Source organism: Echinops telfairi, unplaced genomic scaffold, assembly GCF_000313985.2.
Source record: "Echinops telfairi isolate 266 unplaced genomic scaffold, ASM31398v2 ScPeMD7_7412;HRSCAF=8450, whole genome shotgun sequence".
Lineage (NCBI taxonomy): Eukaryota > Metazoa > Chordata > Mammalia > Afrosoricida > Tenrecidae > Echinops > Echinops telfairi.
The window spans coordinates 18,550,543-18,571,718 of record NW_022111312.1 but is presented as its reverse complement, the minus strand read 5'-3'; the positions used below and the strand labels follow the sequence as shown (position 1 = coordinate 18,571,718).

Below are 21,176 nucleotides of genomic sequence, written 5' to 3'. Positions count from 1 at the left end.
GGGGCCCCGCGACGAGGCCGCCGCCGGCTCGCGGTCCCTGAGGTGACGGACGGGCCGGCCCGGGGGATGCCAGGCGGCTGAGGCGGCGCCAGCTCCAAGCCGCGTTCATGGCGGTGGCCAGGAAGATAAAAACTTTGCTGACGGTCAACATCCTGGTGTTCGTGGGCATCATCCTCTTCTCGGTGTACTGCCGCCTGCAGGAGCGCTCCGAGGAGCTGGTGCAGATCGTGCGCAGCGCCGACCGCCGGGCGCGCGGCCGGCCTGGCAAGGTGGGCGCCCTGGTGGACCGCGAGGCCATCCTGCAGCGCCTGGACCACCTGGAGGAGGTGGTCTACAACCAGCTGAATGGTGAGCCCCCAGCGCCCGCGCGGGACGGCAGGCCGGGCACCGGGCAGCGGAGGGCTGGGACCATCCCTCGGAGCCACCGGGACCTCGCTGACGAGAGCCACAGGGGCTAAGTGTCCCCTGTGTGACTTTGGGGGCGGGGCGGTCTGGTGGGACGGACAAACAGCCCTGAGAGACTGGGGGCTTGACCCGGCGGACCCTCTGTCCGACCGTTCTAGAGAACACGCCCTCCGCCCTCGCGCGCTTACTCCCAAGTTCTCGCGGGAGAACGAACGTCCGGGGTACAAGGCCTGCCCGACCAGAGGGGGGCGCTCTCCCCGGCTGCGCGCGCAGGGCTTCCCCGAGCACTCCCCTCCCCCCTGGAGAAGCGGGTGGGGACGGCCAGGCTGCCCTTCAGAGGTGCCTGCTCTGTCCTCACGCTGCTGCCAGCAGCCACTCTGGCCCAGCGTCCCCACCCGGACATCGAGCTTGCTCTGGAAAGTTAAAAAGCTTGCCGCGCGGACACCGAGCTTGCTCTGGAAAGTTAAAAAAAAATTGGGCGGGGGAGAAGCCTGAAGCCATGAGCTGTAGACGGTGGGCAGACCCCAGGGAGGACCTAGCCAAGGGTGTGGCAGGAACCCTAGGGCAGGGCAGACCCCACCCCCTAAAGCTCATCCTCACTGAGTGTGGGGGCGTGCATTGCAGCTCAGGCCCTGAGTCGCCAGGGTCACCGCCCTTTTCCACCATGGAGGCCCCAGGCCGAGGACAGGTGGGAGGAGGGAGGGCCGAAGTTTGTGTGTTTGCGTTGTTGGTAGGCTCGCAGCTCCCACCCCTCCTCCGGGCACTGTCAGCACTGGTGGTCTACAGCCCCGCTTGGGGTCCCTGTCCGTCTGGGCGGCAGCCCAGCCTATCAGGGCTCAGCCCCCTCTCCCCTCCACCTGGCACCTGCTTGTCCCGAGCTTCCCTTCCCGGAGTCGCTGACGCCAAGGAGCTGCCCTCCCCGCCCCCTTTCCTCCTGGGCGGCAGCCACGAGGGGCGGCTGCGTCCAGGGTGATCCTCCGGGAGACGGTGTCCCGCAATCGGGCAGCGCTCAGTAGAAGCGCGTTTGCCGGGTGTTACGGGCTGTTTTATGGGCCAACTGGAGGGTTACATAAAACACTGGCAGCGCGCGCTGGGTTGTGTAACACGCCAGCCGCCAGCTCCGCTCTCAGGACGCCTCTCCTGGCCTGGCGGCTGGCAGCAAGGTGAGGGGCGGGTCCCTGACCTACACTCCCTGGGGAGACGGAGTGCAGCCCCCACTTCTGCACCTTCCTCACCCCCTCCCTGCCTGCTCTCTGCCCTGCTTCCTGCCTCTCTGTTTCCTCATTTCTCCCTGGCCAGTTCCCTCCTCTCTCTATCTCTCTCCCTGTCTCCCCGTCTCTGCCTTCTTCCCATGAGGCCATGCCATATCCTCTCTGGCAGAGTGTGCAAATCCTGTAGCCACTGAAGACTGGTTCCTGAGCAGGACAAGAGATTCAGACCTAATGCTTGTCCAGCTTGGTCCCTGGCCAGAGGGGAACCCCAGTGGGGTTGACAACAGTTCACATGGAGGCATCTGAGTCCGGCCAAGTGTGGGCAGATCACTGTGTTGAAAGTGCCTGGGAAAGCAGAGGGAGGCTTCCTGGAGGAGGCAATCTCTGCTCCCCAGTGTCTGCTCCATGTCCTGTTCCTGCCCTAAGACCTGTGTCTGCCTCTATGACATGTGCCTCCCCTGGTAACCTGTGTCTGTCCCATGACTGTCTGCCCCAAGACCTGTACCTCATGACCTCTGCCTGCCCCATGACCTGTGTCTGCCCCAAGACCTGTCTACCCTATGACCTGTGCCTGCCCCATGACCTTCCCCCCCATAGCCTGGCCTTTCATGGATTGCCCCCCTCCCCAAGGGCTTGTGTCTGCCCCTCATGACCTGCCCCCATGGACTGTGCCTGCCCCTCATGACCTGCTCGCCCGTAGACTATGTGTGCCCCATGGCCTGCCCCCCACACCAGGACCTGCTCTAGCTTGGATCTGAAAACCTACAATTGATAGTGAGAGTTTCCACCAAATACCAATTGTGCTGAGTTTAGAAAGGAGAGGAAGAAATCCAAAATTGCATTGATTTGCCGCTTACATTCTCTCTGCCCTGCCCGCCTCCTGGGCACAACCTGCCTGGCTTGAAGGAACTGCTGGGAATGGTGGGGTGCCGTGGGTGGGAGAGGAGCCCCGTCTCAGTCTGCAGCTGGCAAAGGGAGGTAGGTGCGAGGGTTGGGAGTGGGGGCCTGGAGCAGGGCACCCTCCCCATGCGCGACCTTCAGCAGCCCTAGTGGCCTCACTGACCTTATCAAAGAGCCAGTGAGTGAGATGTGAGCTTCCCTCCAGCCAGGGGCCTGACCGAGGGAGTGTGGAGGTCGAGTGGTGGCCGGCACTTCTTGGAAGAAAAGCATTGCTGTCTCATCCTGTGCCGGTGTGAGCGTGGGCTTCAGAATTCAGTGTTCGGGCAAAGGGAAGGCGTTTACAGACTAAGTCAGCCTTCTGCGATCTCTGCAATCACACGTGCTGTTCAGCGTCCTCAGGACCCTCCATTTGAGAACCAAGGAGATGGAAAACAGGTGTCGTGGGTCACCTGGGTCTCCACCCCCTTCAGCCACCACTTCCTCAGCGGGCTGGCTGAGCGGGCCCCTCTCCATCCCCATAGTGGGTGTCGGCACTTGTGGATCTATGAGTGGGCTTCAGAAGTTTGTGGAAATGGAACTGAGAGCTAATGGACTTTCCCACCAGTGCTTGAAGCCTCTGGTATGTTTGCTGTCTCAGCACAGATGTGGTCTCTGGCCACAGACGTAGGTCACCGGCTTGTACCCGGCCCAGCTCATGTTGCTGCTGTTAGGCGCCACCGTGCCCATCAGGACAAAGTAGCCCTGCCGTTGGAAGGCTTTGGGAAGAAGAGTGAGTCACAGGGAAGGGCGTGTGGGGCAGCACTGGTGCCAAGCCAGGCCTGTGTCCTTGAAGAAGCCAGCAGAGTCCACTGGACTCAGAAAGAGGGTGTTTTGCATGGTGTGATTCAGTGGGTTCCAGCGCCGTGTCTGTGACCCACACCAACCACGCTGTCACTCGAGTCCTAGCCGGTCTGTACTCTGGGAAACCTGGTCTGAGCAGATGTGGCCCTAGGGGAGAGGGTAGGAGGGATCGGGGGAAATGGGCTGCTGGGTTGTTGAAGGGGTGTAGTCCTACCAGTGTGGGTTCTTAGGTCTCCAGTCAGGGGGTCTCAGCTCCGTTATTTACTGGCCATCAAGACCCCAGCTAACCCAGAAGGGAAGTCCCAGCAGGAGGCTAGAGAAGAGGGGATGGGAGACATGGCTCGGAGTTCATGACGAGGAGCCTTGGGCCCTCCAAGGGGCAAAGATCAGGGATGACGACGTCTTCTTGTGAGCTGAAAGCAAGGGCACCTGGTTGAGTGATAGGCAGAACCTATAGCTGAGAGGCCAGCTTGGACCCTGCCCCACGGCCATGGTCCCTGGTCTCTTCACCTCATGGCCAGTCTCTCCAGGTTCCTGACCTGACCCTGGACAGTAACGCTGTGAGGACTCAGAGTGACATCCCAGCACAGGGCAGATGCCTGTCCACACGGTGCAGCCCGTGGAGGGTGGTGATGCACAGAGTGTGCTAGGGGTGGGCATGGTAACAGTTAGCCCCCTCCCCCCGACAAGCCATCCAGGTGGACGAAGGGTTCGTTTCCAGACTGGGGTGCCCAGACTCTCTTGACGCAGAAATCGTGATTTGGAGATAGGTCACATCGTCTGCTTGTCGGAGAGTGTGATTTTCCCCAGGAAGCTTCTCCTGGCGACCGGTACGTGTTAATTCTAGAAATGGCCTGGCGCTGCCGCCGCTGGCTCCAGGGGCGTGCCAGCTCGGGGATCATCACTCATCACCCGTCCGTCGCTGGATTTGCTTTATGAGTTACAACGCTCCCACACTGCTAATCAAAACTGCACTGTTACCCGCACTGCCTGGGAAAGCCCTGTGCTTCCTTCAGCCCGATGATGGTGGGTCCGCAAAAACCTTCTCTCCATTGGGTGGCCACATGGACGGAATTGGCTGGCCTTCCCCAGAGTCGCTACACTGCTCACCCCTGTGTCCACTCAGTACCCGTTGGTCCACTGCCATTCCGTCCATTCCGACTCCCAGACCCTCCACAAGGTGTCTGATCTTGTCTTGACATGAGCAGACGGCTCCTCTCTCTCCCACAGAGCTGCTGGTGGGGTTGGACCCGGACCCTGTGGCCAGCAGCCCAGTGCTTGCCATTGGCACCACCCAGCACTTCTTTCCCTGACGACGGAGAGTGCAGCTGCGGGGAGGGCTCGGTCAGTGGCACTGCTGGTGGGTGACAGCCTTTTTGTCTTCCCCCGTGCCCTCGGAGCGGCTGTCTGAGAACAGGAGAGGGTGCTGGTTTTGCCCCACCCTCAGCGCTCCTTCAGGGTGCTCTGCCGCCCCAGCCGGCCTCCCCTGGCTTCTTTGCAGGACCCCTTTAACGGACCACAGCTCTATAAGGTCGTGACTCCGTCCTGGACACCAGATGCCTGGAGAGGCATGTCAAGCAATGATGCTGTACCCTCAATAAGGGACCCCCCATTGGTAGGGTGTGGGGCAGACCTGCCTCTGTCCGCAGAGGAGGGCCTGGTGGGTGGCATTTCTAGGAATAATTCATGGTGGCGGTGACTCCCGGCTCCAGATCTGCAGGGGCCCAGTGATTGCATTTACAATTCAGCTCCACAATCTGCATATTTCAGAAGCTGGGGACTGTTTTCTGAGAGGACATGGGCTCCTTCACCGGCTGGAAACGTGACAAAAATATGTCTCCACAAATTTCCATCTCAGATGTCCCACAGAAGATGCCCCAGGATGAAGGCCAGCCTGTGCAGTGGCGATGTCCTCGCTGGGCTGGCGAGGAGGACTGGACGTGTGGCTGGAGAGGCAGGAGGAGGGAGGCTGGTCTGGCCAGGTGGCCCTGTGACACCCCCTGGAGCCACCCCGCCCTCGTAGAGAGGAAACCACCTGCCCCACCTGGTCCTTGGGGTGGTCGTCCGGAGCCAACTAGCCCTGACATCTCTTCCCCCTTCAGTGTCACCTGCAGAAAGCAGAGACCTGTTTTCTGGGTGGTTTAGAAGGTCTGTCAGACAGAGCTGCGTGGTCTGGGGAAGGGCGGGGACTTTCACACCCCTCAGGTCATGGCTGGGGGGTGGGGCTCGCAGTGGGGGACAGAGGTGGGGGTGGACCTGGAGAAGGAAAGGTCAGCCCCTCCGGGCTGAGAGCAGGACCCTTCCCGGCTGGATTAGCATTAGTGGGTGTGGCCTCCCTAGATATACTGTGGGACTGGACAGCACTGCCCCAGGGGGTTTCCCAAGCTGTACATCTCTGAGGAAGCCAACAGGCTCATCATTTTACACACGGAGCTGGTGGTGGATTAGAACCAGCGACCTTCTGTTTATAGCTGTTGCTTTAGCTACTGCACCACCAGGGCTTCCAACATGTATTTTATGAAAACACCCAAAACCGAAACCCACTGTCATCAGTTCTGACTCAGAGCAGCCCCATCGGGTTTCTAAGGCTGTCAAGTTTTAAAGAGGCAAAACCCACTGCCCCCGTGGGTTTTTAAGGAGTAAAGCCCACTGCCCCTGTAGGTTTCTGAGGAGTAAAGCCCACTGCCCCCATGGGTTTCTAAGGCCGTCAGGCTTCACAGGAAAGGACACCTCATCGCTCTTCCATGGAGCGGCTGGTGGGTTTGATGCTGACCTTGTGGTTAGCAGTCTAATGCCTGACGCACAGTGCCACCAGGGGTCCTGGGGTGTGTGCACAGCAGGACCCGGGACCTAGAAATGCATAGGCACAGTGCAGGTGGTCACTGTGGTCTCCATGCCTTAGAGAACTCCCTGAAGTTACATGGAGAGACAGGCCAGACTTCCAGGGTCCACCATAGGTCTGGGTGGGGCTGGGCTCCCGGTGGCCCCAATGCTGACAGTCTTTGAGCCCAGTAGCAGCAGCGATGTCCCACTGGAACTGCAGCGGGGGCAGTGCTGGGGTCACATGGTCAGGCAGAAGGCCTGTGATTGCATGCAGAGAGGTCCCCACTGTATTTTGGGGGTCAGCTCCCCCATGCCCACTGGCTCCCAGGCAGCACCTCTCAGCTCCTGCCCAGAGGGGCCAGCTTAGATGCCTTGCTTGCCAAGCATTTGACTTTTAAGTAAATAAGCCAAGTGCGATTGTTCTTTAAAATGCTGTCCAGCTCTGGCTGGCTGCAGGCCAGGGAGGCTGTGTGAGGGACCGGGCGCTGGGCTGCAGGAACACTCTCCTGCCCCAGTTAGCAGGTGGAGGACACAGGGAGGAGCAGGCGTGCTCAAGGCTGGGGGACACAGTGGAGGGGCACACTGGCACGGGTGGAGGGGGGCTGGGGGAGCTGGCTGGGATGAGGCATTGCATTAACTCACCTGGGCAGGGATCCCCGTCCCAGAGGGGCAAGCGTTTTAAGGCCGACGTTGCAGGGGTCAGTGGATTAAAAATGGAAGGCATGGCAGCACCGGCTTAGCAGAAACTAGGCTCTATTTCAGAGTACGTGGGATGAATTCGTGCCTTTCACAGGCCCATTGGAGTGCCATGTAATTGTGCCAGTCACCAGGTAACCATGCTGTTCACAAAAATACCTGCTCTTGCAGGCCTGGGGACCGAGGGCTTGGTGTGGAAATGCCTTTCCTGGCCCCACCTGGGTTTCAGGCTTACTGTGTGGCCTTTTGTGGCCAGGATATCAGAGGCGGGTCTCCTTTGAGGCCTGTCTTCCCAAGAGAGCCCTGGGTTTGGGGTGCAGCGGAGAGACCTGGGGACCTCTGTGGGCTGCTCACAGGAAGAGGTTACTAGATGCATGGATACAGGGGCTGAAGGATGGCTCCCTGCATTCTGCTTTCCACAGGGAGGCAGGAAATCGGGTCGAGCATTACAAATGGCATACATGGTAGCATGGTGGCTGTGTGCTGGGCTACCAACCGCAAGGTCAGCTGTTCAAAACCAGCAGCCGCTCCCTGGGAGAAAGACGGCACTTTCTATTCCCATAAAGAGTTACAGGCTCTGAAACCACACTGCAGGCCTACCCTGCCTTCCAGGGTCGCTGTGGGTTGGAATCAACTCAATGGCAGTGAGCTTTCCTCCTCGCTCTCAACGGGAAGCCTTAGTACCTATGCTTTGTTTCAGGCAGGGGTGGTTGCAAACGTGTGTTGAGCATGGGGTGTTAGACCTGTGAGGCCCAGGTGACACCCTCCCCCCCCTCTGCAGGCCAGGCAGGAGGCAAGCTCACGGCATCTGGCAATTGTCTAGAGTAGCTGCACCGAGCCAGTCTCTCAGGATGGCCGCGGTGGGTGTTGGACACTGGTGTGTCAGGTCCAGGATCCCTGCCTCCCCTGTTGGAGAAGCCTGTCAGATCAGGGTCACCACACCTCCACTGGGCACAGCTGCTATTTTTAGCAGCGTTTCTTTGCCCGCCGCCCCATGTGCAGCTCTAGTCTGAACCTCGGCAAGCCTGGATTTTGATTTCTGAGTAAGAAAAAACAGCAGCCTGAGAGTGGGCTGACAGGGGCCATTTCCACATGATTCTGAGAAAATGGTGACAAATGCCTGTTAATGGCCTGCATGCTGGAGCACTTAGACGGGGACACCTGGGGGCACAGACAAGCTACCGGAAGGGCGTGTAGTCTCTAGCTGTGGAGCAGAGTCCAGGCTTGGATAGGGCCCACCCTGGCACTGCCGTGCTCGGCGACCTGTTCTCCACTCATGGTCTTCCTCAGTGAAGGGGGAGTCCTCATGAGGGCCAGTCAGGAAGTACTGCTACTGAGGGTCCAGCTCTCTCTCTCTCTCACACACACACAATTCCAAAGTACACATCTTTACACATGCCCCTTCCTCTAGTGGGTGACTGCAGACAAGTTCTCTCAGGAATATCATTGCTGTTGTCTGGGGCCATGGGGCCGGTTCCGACCCATCGTGACAGAATGCAGCGCTGCATGGCCCCGTGTCACTCTCACGATTGTTCCCATGCGGAAGCCCATCATGTCCCTGGGGACCTTCCTCTTTTGTCTGTCCCTCCACTTTACCAAGCATGATGTCCTTTTCTGGGGCGTGGTCTCCCAACAAGATGTCTAAAATATGTCTGATGAAGTCTTGCCATCCTTGCCTCTAAGGAGCACTCTGGCCGTACTTCTTCCAGACAGATTTGCTTGATTGATAATCTTCTTCAGCACCGCAATCACACGCATCGATCCTTCTCCTGTCTTCCTTACTCCGTTGTCCAGCACTCTCAGTCATACGAGGCAATTGAACACACCATGGCTTGGGTCAGGCACATCTTAGTCCTCAAGGCAGCATCTTTGATTTTCAGTACTCTAAAGAGGTCTTGTGCAGCAGGTTTGTCTCGTGCAATGCGCCGTTTGACCTTATCGTAGTTTCATTAGAGAGCCTTTCCAAAAAGGTCCAATCGAAAAGTGGCTCCCAGGGCATCTGCTGGCGAGGTCCAGTCAAGGCAGAGAGATAAGCTCAGAAGGTTGGGGAGACTGTTTGTAGGGACACCAAAGGGTCATCTTGGATACATTTTCTTGTTGGAAACAGGACAGTCATGGGGGCTTATTATGAAGAAGCTTTAAGCACATTGACCTCTACACTGGTGAGGAAAAGGTCAAGACCGGTTTACGGAGGACTTCCCCGTCGTTTTGATGCGGTTGTTCATTCTGTGAGGGTGGCAAGGGCTGTTCTCTAAGACTTTCGTTGGGAAAGCTTACCCCATCCACCCGATAGTCCATATCTTGCACTTTCAAACTTCTTTTTGTCTCCAAAGCTCAAAGGACATTTAAAAGGAACACAAACCGAGTCCCTCAAGGGTACCAAGCCCACTGTTCCGATGTTGTGCAGATCAGTGTCACATCCTTCAGGGAGGGATCAGAGAGACGAACATCACCTTCAGACATGTACCGACCTAGACAGAAGATAGGCCTGAGAAACAACAGTGTGTGAGGCCGGGTTGTCTAGAGAAACAAATCCAGTGACACTCATCTATGTACAAGAAAAAAGCTTTATATCAAGAGATAGTTATATATCAAGAAGGCATCCCAGCCAAGTTCAACTGAGTCCCTGAGTCTGATGCTGGCCCACAAGTCACTCTTTAGACTTCCGTTGTTGCTGGGGGACAGAGGGTGGTGCGCTAGGAAGCAGGAAAATCACGTGGGTCCAGAGTCGGTGGAAAGGTGGCAGGGTGCCCACATCTCTCAGGGTCGGCGGCAGAGTTCCAGCAAGCAAGAAGGCAAAGTTGCAGAGAGGTGGGGGGTTTGTGTCCCAGGTTCCCCACTTGTAAGAAGGCCTCCCCCCAGCAGGCAACATCTAACCTGATTGACAGGTCAGAGTCCACCCCTAATTCTCAAACATTTTTAAGTTGACAAAATCTAACTGCCACAAAGAGCTTCCCACATTGATATTTTTGCTTCCTAAAGGCTTCTATGATTTTGTAGCAATACTTTCAGACCTAGTCCCATATCTCTTGGGACAGTGCTGACCCCTGGCCAGTGCTCAGCAGTAGTGACTGAGTGGACTCTGTCCCTGGCCAGTGCTCAGCAGTAGTGACTGAGTGGACTCTGGTGAGTGACAGCCAGCGTTGTCTGTCCCCTAAGGCAGTGGGCTGTCGCTGGTGCAGGAAACCTGGAGGAGCAACGGGAAGGCAGGAAGGCTCTGTGGAAGAAGAGGTGTTGGAGCTGAGCATTGGGGTGGACAGGTCAGGGTCCAGAGCCCACTTGAGTGGCCTGGGCAAGTTGCTCCCCCTCTGAGACGCGGCATTGCACAATGCGACCTGGCTCCAAAGACTTGGATGTCCCTCACGGAGCATGGAAAAGGGACCTGGAATATGGAACACAAAGCACGGAACGTGGGACATGGAGCTCAGAGCATAGACCATGGACCATGGAATATGGAATGCTGAACATAGAACGTGAGCCTGGTGGAGCCCTGGGACATGCCTGCCATCAGAGGACTCCTGGGGGGCGGGGGTAGGTAGGGGGCAGAGACCTCAGCCGTGCTGCCCTGCACCAACCTCACAAGGTGGCAACCGTGGGGACCACATGCCACTTGGGGCAGGTGTCATTCATTACCATGAGGAGCAGGCACACACAGGATCTTGTTCATGCTCTTTCTCTTCACACACACACACACACACACACACACACACACACACACACACACGCCATTCACTTTACACAGTGACAGAAGGAGGGCCAGGAAATCCATTTTGCCAGAGAGTCGCAGTCCCTCTTAATCTTCCCTGCTTTGGCCCCATAAATATTCATACTAGTTGAACACAAATATGAGGTGTGAAGATTTATCCAATGCTGTGTCAGTCTCAGCGAGGCTGTATTTTACAGCTATCACCATGTCCTGCAAAATACTGACTGCTTCCCAACTTCTGGGGGACGGTCAGTCCTTTGGCTATTGGCAATATGTTATTAGCTCGGGTCCACTGGGAATCTTCAAAGACTTGTCTGTAATGAACTTAGCTGTTGTGTTTGGAGAGGGTGGAGAAACTGGAGCATGGGGAGAGGGTCTTTCTTGTTCTCTCCTCTGTAATCACCAGGAGTAGCAGTCAGGCGTGTTCCATTGGGTCGAGAGAAGGAGAGTCGGGACTGGCAGGATCTTCTGCCGACTGCTGCCCCCTCCTCTTTTTCTCCACGGGACTCCCCATGAAGTAGAGCACTGTGGTCATAGACACACAATGGACGTGCCACCTGGTAGGTCTTAGAGGTAATATCTCCACTGCAGGGTGGGTCCAATTGCTAACCACAGACAGGTGAGGAGTTGTGAACCTGGTGGTGCTCTTGGGGCCCTGGACAGGCTGACAGGCGGAAGCCCCAGCCTCCAGCAAACAGCCCTCCTCCCCGCGTTGTCTTGTTCTGGTGTCTTGTTACAGCCAGTGGTGTGCAGCTCACGGCACACCACGGTCTGCCGGCGTCAGTGAGGGCTTGACTGAAGGCACTTTTCCCTGGTGAGAACTTGTGCTTGCGCCTCCCACTTCCTGGGAATGCTGTCAGCCTAGGCCACATCCAAGGCCAAGGTCCCTCCCGCCCCAGGTTAGAGGGTGCTACCAGTGGCTCACTCTGGCCCCAGGGCCCCACTTCTTCCTACCGATGCCTTTGACATTTTCTGCCTGGGGCTCAGGACCCTTGGTGGGGTGAAAGCAGCTCCGCTCCCCAGAGTCCATTTCCTTTCCCTTTTGGGTCAGTGGCCATGACCATCTGTCAGACGCGTCCCTGTGTGTTTGCTTTTAGGAGACAGGAAAGGGGCCCTTTCGGTGGGCAGGGCCGCTGGGGAACTGCTCCTGAGTCTAGACAGTTAGACGTGTGTTTCCCCACACACTGCCCACTTCTCAGGGTAGACCAGGCTGGGAGGCAGGGGGGGGGGAAGTCTCTCACCGCTCACCACTCAGGGTAGACTGGGGATGGGGGGGAGAGGCCCACACACCACCCACCTCTCCAGGTAGATCAGGGCCTCCCTGGAAGATGGGATGGAGAGATCATGGAGACACCCCGACCCCCGTCATCTTGAGCCCCTCGCAGTAGTCCAGGCCGGAGCCACGTGCAGACCCGTGTGGTCAGAGCCACGGGATAACGTGTGAGCTTGGTCGGTGCCAGTGAGGGCCTGCTACTCTTTACTTAGCAGGGTGCTCAACGTCCCCTCTCAGGGTGTGGCCGCCCTAGGTGGGTGAGCGAGCTGTGCCCGCCGGGCTCTGTCTCTGTGACTGGTAGCAGCTGGCCCCAGGGCCCCCAGAGGGCGGGGTGGGACTGACTGCTCCCATGAGCGTCTGAGGTTGCATATCTTTAGGGAAGCAGCGGCCTCACCTTGCTCCCGAGGAGCAGCTGGTAGATTTGAACCATCAGGTGTAACCACTGCATCACCTTAGTGCCAGCTGGTGGCTCTTCGTTTATTGCGTTGTAGAAGTCGCTGTTGTTGAGCATCTCACCTCGAAGTCCTCAGGGAGGGCCTGGTTGGCGGGACAAACCTAGCTGTGTCCTTATGGGGAAAACTCATTGGCCCTGGGCCCCCCACCTGTAGCCCTGCAGCCCCAGGGTGGGTATGTGTCCGGCCAGGCTCGCAGTCCGGTATGGGGAGTTGGGCTTGGGCTGTGGAAGCCTCATCTCCCGTCTGAGTGGGTTAACCAGGCCCCGCCCCAATCAGCTTCAGAGATTAGCCAGGTGTGCTGGACTCTGCTGCCCGGACAGCCCCCACCCGTTCCTGGGAGCTTCCCACCTCCACTTCCCCTCCTTGCTCAGATTAGCTTGTGATCGGCAGCCCCTCTGTTTGGGCTGCCTCCTTCCTGGGATATTGGCTGGCGTAGCTTGACAGATGGAAATCACCGACTCGGAGAAACGGGGAGTTGGAGAGCCACACTTCCTTCCAAGATGCAGCATCGCAGCTGCCCACGTGGAGGTCCCATGTGCTGGGAGGGGCTGGCCAAGTGTGGAATGGCTCTCCTTGGCCAGGGGACCCCACCGAGGGCTCTGGACCGTGGGCACAGCCAGCCTCCTCTGCTGTGAAGGCAGCCTGGCTCCCCTCATTTCAGTGCCCCCTCCTTTCCCCGTGAACGTCACAGTCTGGGACACTCGCAGGCAGCTGTGCCCTGTGCTATAGGGTCACTGTGATGGGCATCGACTGGACGGTCAGAGTTGCTCCGGCTTGCACTCACTCTCCCCTTTGCTTCCTGGGGGCAGGGGGCGCCCCAGGTCCCTCTCTGTGGCTTAGGAAAAAAGGTGGCTGGGCCTTTCTTCTGAGGGCCTCTGGGTAGCTGTGAACCCCCAGACTTTGACTGAGCAGCTGGTACTTAGTCACTTGCTCTGCCGGCCGCCGGGAGCCTGCTGCTGTCCAAACTTAGCCTCTCCTGCCAAGCACAGCACAGCCCCGGGAATGTTCACGGGCCCAACGCTGGTTGTCTTTACCAAAGGCTGTATGAGCCCCTGGAACTTCAGAATAGAAGCCTCTGCTACTGCCTTCCCCTAGGAATTTGGAAGAGCTGGCGGTGCAGTGCGTACTCGAGTTGCTCAGCTGCCAACAGAAAGGCCAGTGTTCGAACCACTCACTCTTCCTCGGGAGGAAGCGGTGGCAGTCTGCTTCTGTAAAGATTGATCGGAAAACCCCACCCCACCCCAATGCCACTGAATCAGTTCCACCTCAGGGACACGCTGAGCTGCCAAGACTGTCGATCTGTACGAGGGAGCGCAGACTCTGAGCTGCCGAACCTGTGGTTAGCGCCGTGCCTACCCACAGCACCACCAGCTCCGCGCCCTTTATTGACATGCGGTGTGCCCTTCCCGAGAGCCTCCCGCACACCCTCTCAGATAGCGCAGTCTGCACTGCGATGTCTTCCAAATGAGCTCGTGTAATTAGAAAAGTGCGTTCCCTCAGGTCACAGGAAAGAACTTCAAATGATTATTCCATAAAAGCAGAATTACTGTGGGCATTAGGCGGCCTTTCACATAAGTGAGCGATCTCTCCCAATTACAGAAACGATGATGAATTTGCCGCGGAGAGGGAGCGATGGGTGCAGCCTGGCGCCAGTGAGGTGGCTTCTCTCAGTCAGGCAGCTCCCCTCTCCCTCCAGAGAAGTTGCTCCAACACCATTCGCATGGAGCTTCTGGAAGTGGTGGTGTCCCTGAGAGGCCCTCCATGGACAGGGGCAGTAGGGGATGGACCCTCCATGGACAGGGGTGGTATGGGGGGTGGGCCCTCCATGGACAGGGGCAGTAGGGGATGGACCCTCCATGGACAGGGGTGGTATGGGGGGTGGGCCCTCCATGGACAGGGGTGGTATGGGGGTGGTGGACCCTCCATGGACAGGGGTAGACCCTCCATGGGCAGGGGCGGTAGGAGTGGACCCTCCATGGCAGGGGTGGTGGGGGATGGACCCTCCATGGACAGGGGCGGTGGGGGTGGACCCCCCTTGGACAGGGGCAGTAGGAGTTGACCCTCCATGGACAGGGGCAGGGGCAGTGGACCCTCCATGGACAGGGGTGGGGGTGGATCCTCCATGGACAGTGTGCGTGGGTAGATGGGAATGCTTTTTGAGAGTACATCCTTCCCACGTTTTATTTTTTAAGTTTCTTTTATTCTCCACATTTTAAAACACAATAAGATATCCCTTCATGAAAAGATGATGATAGGAAATAATTAAATTAATTAGTGTACTATTCAGCCTGCACACTATTTACTTCCATAGTGCCCTTTCTCAGCAGTATGAGAGCCGGGTCCCAGGAGTGGCTCCGGCCCCGCAGGTCCTCAGGTGGTTGGCATCTGGGCCATGGTCAGTGCCGTGTGCCCCATATCGCAAGGAGTCTCCCTCGCGTTCGCTGACCCTCTGCGTCACCCAGTACTATGTCCGTTCGTAGCCTTTGTCTTGGCTGGTCGCATGTGCACGGTGATGAGCCTTCTCCTTCTGAGGGCCTCTGGTGTGTCTTCTCCGGCCATTCTCCATCCTGCTCTCGGTCCATGGGGTCGGCGGCTTGCTTGCCAACGGCACCCACTCAGTTTCCGGGGGGCTGGAGATTAGAGTGACTGGTGAAGAGGTAGCCTGGCTTTGGGGCCGTGGGCTCGTGGAGACCTGCTGAGCCCGTGTGCTCAGTGTTAGAGGGGTCACTCCATGCTTGATGCAGCTTGGGCAGCTGGTGGAGCAGGTCTGGGGCTCTCTCACACATGGCTCTACCTGGTTCTCAGGGGTGTAGGCACCATGCACAGACACGTGGGAAGCTGGGGCTTGTGCAACTGGGGTAGAGCAGGCTCCCAGGCACCTGCTAGAGGGTCTGTCTGGCTCCCGGCCCCCCCACTGCAGCCTTGGCCACCACAGGCAGGGAAGGTCCAGGCTGTGTAGTGCAGCAGGGCCTCTGAGCTTTTCAGACTTGCCCTTGTTTCCCAGTGGGATCTTCGGAAGGGGCTCTGCGGAAGAAGAGGGGAGCTGGGCCGGATGAGAGCAAGGGTCCCCAGCGCCACTCAGGAGGACCACACCTGCCATGTTCAGCTTCCTGCTCCCCTTACAACTGCCCCTGTCTGACACACACACCCCCCACCACACCCCACACCCCACACCCCCGCCTCCCGTTCCCTCACCTTCTCCTCACCTTCCCTGCACCGGGAGGGCCTTGCTCAGGAGACACTGTGGGCCCTGCCAGCACCCTCCAGGCCAGCCACATTAGCAGCTCCCACGGGAGAGTGCTAGAAGAGCAGCCCCGCCCTGCCCTGGGCTGCCCGGCAGAGGCTCAGGGTGGGTCAGGGCTGGTGTCTCAGACATGACGTGATGGCCTGCTCTGAGGGAGGGTGCCTTGACAGTGACGTGATCCTCACACTTGGCTGCCCACAGAAAGGTGGCCGTTCTGTCTGCCCCCAGGTCCCTCAGAAGAGAGGCCTGGCGATGGGCTGCCAGAGCCCCCCCGGGGGACACAGCTCTGCCCTGATACTCCTCGGGGCCCCAGGAGGCCCCGTAGTCTTCTCAAAAGGAGGCTGCTTGTTGTGAAGCTGCCCCACCTCCATGCCCAGGCTGCCAACAAGGGCAGGGCTCAGTGCAGCCCCGTCTGACAGAGCCGGAAGCCACAGCCTCTGTCTGCCTCATGCATCATTCCCACTTGTTCATTCGTCACTGCCTTTCCACAGCTCACAGGGAGGAAAGTAGCCGAGGCTCTTGGGGGCTGGGCTGCCGACCGTCTCTGTTGATGTCAGGTACAGTGGGGTCAGTCTCCACTCACTGAGGGCCATGCCCAGCAGAGCCACACACTGCCCGTGCTCTCAGTCACTGCCCTGTGCAGACCCTGTGTCCATCCGCCTGGTCCAGCAGCTTCCTCTTTTTCTTGGACTCTCTACTTTCCCCAGCACGACATCCTTCTCCAGGGCCTGGTCCCACCTGATAATATGTCCACAGTACGTGAGCCCATGTCTCACCATCCTCGATTCTAGGGGCCTTGTGGCTGCACTTCTTCCGACACAGATCTGTTTGTCTGCAAGGGGTCCAGCCGTGACAGGTGGTCTGTCGGTGGCCTGCTGCTCAGGGAGGACAATGAGGAGGTCTGTTTCCTCTGGGCCCCGGTCACCCTGAGTCAGAATCCACTCGACAGCTGTAGGGGGTTGTTTTCAGCTCTGTTGGAAGTCCTGGGGGTGCAGTGGTGAGGAACTCCACCGTTCATGGAGAAAGATCGCTGCTTCGACCCGACGGGAGAAAGATGGATGGGGCGGCTTTGGTAAAGACACATGCCTGGAACCCACTGGGGGGTCTCTTTCGTCCTGCGGGGCCTGAGTCAGAGTGGGCTCAGAGCAGGCTCAGAGGCAGTGGGCTCTCTCCACTTCCACGTGGGCTTGGTCTCTGTGAGCAGGGGCTCTTTGTATGTGCATGCGGACTTTTCGGCCAGTTGGCTTTTGCTTCTGGCCGCTGACCATATCTTCAGTTGCCTCTTCCCATGTGCCTCCCCTCCCCCAGCAGGAGCAGTCTGGACCCCTCAAACACTCCGACCCTCCCTTCAGCTTCTCCCTCTGCCACAGTCTGCTTGCTTGCCCAGGAAAGGGTCCCGGTCACCTTACTTCTCAGGGTCCCGGTGACTAGAAGGCGCTGTGGTGGCACAGCGGTGAAGCGCTCGGCCGCAGACCCAAAGGGCAGTGATTGCGACACTCTGGGCTTTGTGCCGGAGCAAGAGGAGGCCCTGGCTTCCTTGAAGATTGACACCCTCAGACACCCCCAGGGCAGCTCTGTAACTGCATGCTCCCGGGTCGCTGTGAGTCGCTGGCAGCCGCCAAGGTGATTCGCTAACCCGGCCTGCTTTTGCCTGGTACGAGCCCCCTGTTTTAAGGTCCATGGCCTAATGCCCTCAACCATGTGGGGTATCCAGTTTCCAGGCCCTTAGGCCTGGGACGTGGACCTCTCTGGTGCCTTCTGGCCAAGTCTGGAGTGTCAGGCCTGCCCATGCAGTGAGTGTGGTCACACGAGAGCCCACAACTTCCCCACGGGGCTTCACCAGCCCCACAGTCAGTTGTAGTGCGGAACACACTGGCTCAGGCTTTGATTCAGACTCAGGCTGCTCCCTAGCCCTGTGGAAGGCCAGCCCTGAGCAAGATGTGGGGCCACGAGGGTCCCAGAGGAAATGCAGGTGGAGCCTCCAGGCTCGGCAGTGCCTGGGGATGGGGGAGGCCGGTAAATACTTGCAGAAATATTGCTGGAAGCGTTTGTTTTAAAGCCACAAAGGTCATCACCAGAGTGGCCAGAGGGCGTAGACGGGCTGAGATGGAGGAGGAGGGGAGATGTTTTGCACTGGAAGCCCGCGGTGCCGGGCTCTTAGATCCAGGACATGACTCGGGGCTCGGCTTGTGTGTGGGATGGAATGAAAAGAAGCAAACCCAGAAACCTGCTCTGCCGCAGAGGGGGGCTTGCAGGAGGAGAGCCAGCCTAGGGTCTCCCTGTCCCTCTCACAGGGCAGATGGGCAGCACCCGGCCACCAGGGACAAGGCTGAGTACACGATGCCCGAGAGTCTCTAGGCCCAAAGACATGTGGTCCAGCACCACAGCCGTTCCCATAGCCACTCACCTGGGCTGTCCCCACCACCCGCTGAGAAGCCGCCCGGAGCCCTACACCCTCTGCCCGGGCAGCCTGCCCTGGAGGGTCTGTATCTGTTCACAGACGGTTAAACGTGGGAAAGGCAAGTGTGGCACAGGCGTGTGACGCAAGGCGTCCACATCGTGTGTGGTGTGAGATAGAAACAAGGAGTGGGGCCATTGGCGTCCCACCTCATGCTCAGTCATTCACGGAGGGTGTCCTTTCAACCCACGTAAACACCAGCACAGTGTGAGCCCCGGGATGGGGATGGGGGCTGCTGATCCCACGGTTGGAAGTTCAAACCCGTCAGCTACTCTGCAGGAGAAAGTTGAGGCTGTCTGCCCCCATAGAGACGGGTAGTCTCAGGAACCCCATCTGGGGTCGCTGTGCGGCAGAATCGGTGTGCTGCCCATAGGTTTGGGGGTTTGGCCCTTGAAGATGGAATTCGAGACAATGTGCTGGGAGCTTGGTGCCCTTGGGCCAGAGGAGGACCAGGTGCTGCACTTCACCTGATGGGGGCCCTTCCTCTCAGGGTCTCTGCAACTCCCACCAGGACCCTCCCTCCGTAGAGCTGGCTCTGACTCCTGGCGGCCCAGCGAGAGTTTCTGAGACTGTGCATCTTGGTGAGCGCAGACAGCTTTGTCTGTCTCCCACAGGTTTGAGCCATCGGCCTCCCGGTGAGCACCCAGCTTACCTGACAGCCACCAGGTTCCTTAATGACTGGGCAGCGTTATGCAAACAGGAGGTGTTTGGTTTGTGTGCCCACATGGGGACTAGATAGCTTGCTACTAACGGAAAGAGGGCACACGTCACTCTCCTGACGTAGGACCACTCAAAAGATATGGGGAATCCGAATGTGGGGATGGGGTTTATTTAATTGTGAGCCACCGGGAGGGGGAAAGGGGGATCCTAATGCCATCAAAACCAGAGGGGAAGGGAGACAGCGGTCGGCAAGAGACTTGCAAATAATTAACAATCTACAGGGCTACAAGGGTCGGGAGGTGGGGAGGAGGAAAGAAAAAGAGAGCTCATCCCGAGGGCTCAATGGAAAGTAAATATCTAGAAAAGAATGATGGACTATATGTATAAATATGTCAGATACAATTGATGAATGAATTGTAACAAGAATTGTAAGAGCCCCCAATAAAATGATTATTAAAAAGAAAGAAGAGCCGGGCTCGTGCTGCGCTACCCCTGCTTGATCCAGGAGATGGCGCTGTGGCAACAGCGATAGCACAGAAGTGGCAGGAAGAAGGTGGCTGCAGAGGCAGGGGCACCAGCACCAGGCAGGGCGCTTCCTGGCCGTGGCAGGAGAAGGCTGAGCGCCTGCTGTGTCACCTCCAGGCACCTAGCGGGGAGGGGCTGGGTTTCCTGACCGGGAGCATAGAGCTCAGCTCCTCTGGACCAGACTCACTGGTGGGGTGGGTGCTTCATCGCCAGAGCTGCACATGCCCTGGCAGACAGAGGCCGGGGGCCCGGGGCTGAGAGGCTGAGCACAGGAAGAGCCTTGTAACACAGGCCACCAGGCCTGCAGCAGGGCTGAGAGGAGGCTCTTCTGTGGAAGAACTGTATCCCGAACACCCCTGATCCTGAGTTGTAACCTGGTATTTCCTAGTGAACTCCACGATCCTGAGCACGGATGGAAGGCCTGCTGCCCAGCTGTGGCTCGATCTTTCCTTCCACTGCCCTAGAGCAGGAGTCCCTTGGACCTGTGTCGGGCTCTCCTTGCGGGGCCCTGAAGAGGGAGCGGGCATTGCAGGAGCAGAAGCTCCCCTTGGTGGGGCATTTTGGGTATTTCCTGGGTGTTTGCATTTCAGGGATGTCTGAAAGGGAAGGCCAGTGCTCTCGGGGATAGGTCTGGCCTTCACATGGGGGAGTGGGCAGGGGGGCTTCATTCCCAGTCACTGCCCCTCTGTTCTTGGAGGCCGAGTAGCGGCACTGTGATGCTGAACAGATTTCCAGAATGGAATAAACCAGAAAGAAAGGCCTGGCGGTGGACTTCCAAAACCAGCCCCATGGGCCACAACAGAACAAACAGTGTCTGAGAGGGGGCTGGGAGGTGAACTGGAGCAGCTGACACCACCTGCCCCATCCTCACTCCCTGACCGCTGTGCTTTGTTTCGTCTGTGCTTTGTTTCATCTGCTGGGGGTGGGGGGGACGGTGCCGAGAATGAGCCCTGTGGCCACTAACAGCAGGGCGGCAGCAGAGCTCCAAACAGCCCCCGCCCCTGCCCACTGGAGCTAATCAAAGGGTTGGGGTTGGGTTACTGAGTGGGGCGGGCAGGTGAGGACCGTGCTGCCTCCATTGGCCCGTTTGCGCCAGAAGGGAAAGGCAGTCAGACACAGAGGAGGCCATGAGCCAGCGCAGAGGCTGGGGGTCGTGGGAGCCGCTGGTGGCCCTGGGACCCGCCTGACCTCCTCTTCTTTCTCTTGTTTCCTGCCAGGCCTTGCCAAGCCCATCGGCCTGGTGGAGGGGCCGGGCGGCCTGGGCCAGGGGGGCCTGGCTGCCACGCTGCGTGAGGACAGCCAGGAGGTGGAGGGCAAGTATGAGGAGTACGGCTACAATGCCCAGCTCAGTGACCGCATCTCCCTGGACAGGAGCATCCCTGACTACCGGCCCAAGAAGTGAGTGCACACTGGGCGGGGCTTCGGGGGCACTGACGGGACCACACGCATGGCAGCCTCTGCCTCTCTGTCCCACTCCCAGAGTGTGGGCATCTGCAGGGCAGGGTGAGGCATCCCTCTCTGAAAGGAGTCACTGGCAGGCTCTGGGGCACTGCCGGAAGGACCCCCATGAGGGACAGCCTCTGCTTCTCTGCCCCTGACTCCCCCTGAGTGTGGTCAGCTGCAGGGTGAGACGGTCCTTTCCGAGGAGAGCCGCTGGCAGGCTGCGGGAGAACCTGGCAGACGGAGGTTCTCGGTGTTGCACTAACCTGCCAACCCAGCCATGGGAGAGTCGTTGATGTTCCCCACGTGGTTTCCACCCGTTCTGCTGCGGGCATGGGCACCCACATCCTGCTGTGACCTGCCGTGGTGTCGGCTTGACTCTCAGTGACCCATGAACCACGGAACGCCGCCGTGCTGCGCCATCCTCACAATGGCTTTGCGGGGCCTGTCGTCCGCGGCAACCCCCCGGCAGCTTAACTTCTCTTTGCTGTCAGCTGCTTTGCCAAGCGTGAGGATGTCCTTCTTGGGGGACGGCCCCTT

The 21,176-nt window shown here is 58.6% G+C and overlaps 1 protein-coding gene across 1 annotated transcript in view; it reads left to right on the top strand.

The window, feature by feature from the left end:
• Positions 1-48: 48 nt before the first annotated feature.
• Positions 49-21,176, top strand: part of GALNT9 (polypeptide N-acetylgalactosaminyltransferase 9) — a 77,320-nt gene continuing 56,192 nt past the window's right edge. Inside the window, exons 1-2 of the mRNA XM_004709626.2 lie at positions 49-348; positions 20,414-20,594. Of these exons, the coding sequence (XP_004709683.1) occupies positions 108-348; positions 20,414-20,594 (422 nt within the window). The 5' untranslated portion in view covers positions 49-107. The remainder of the gene's footprint in view (positions 349-20,413; positions 20,595-21,176) is intronic.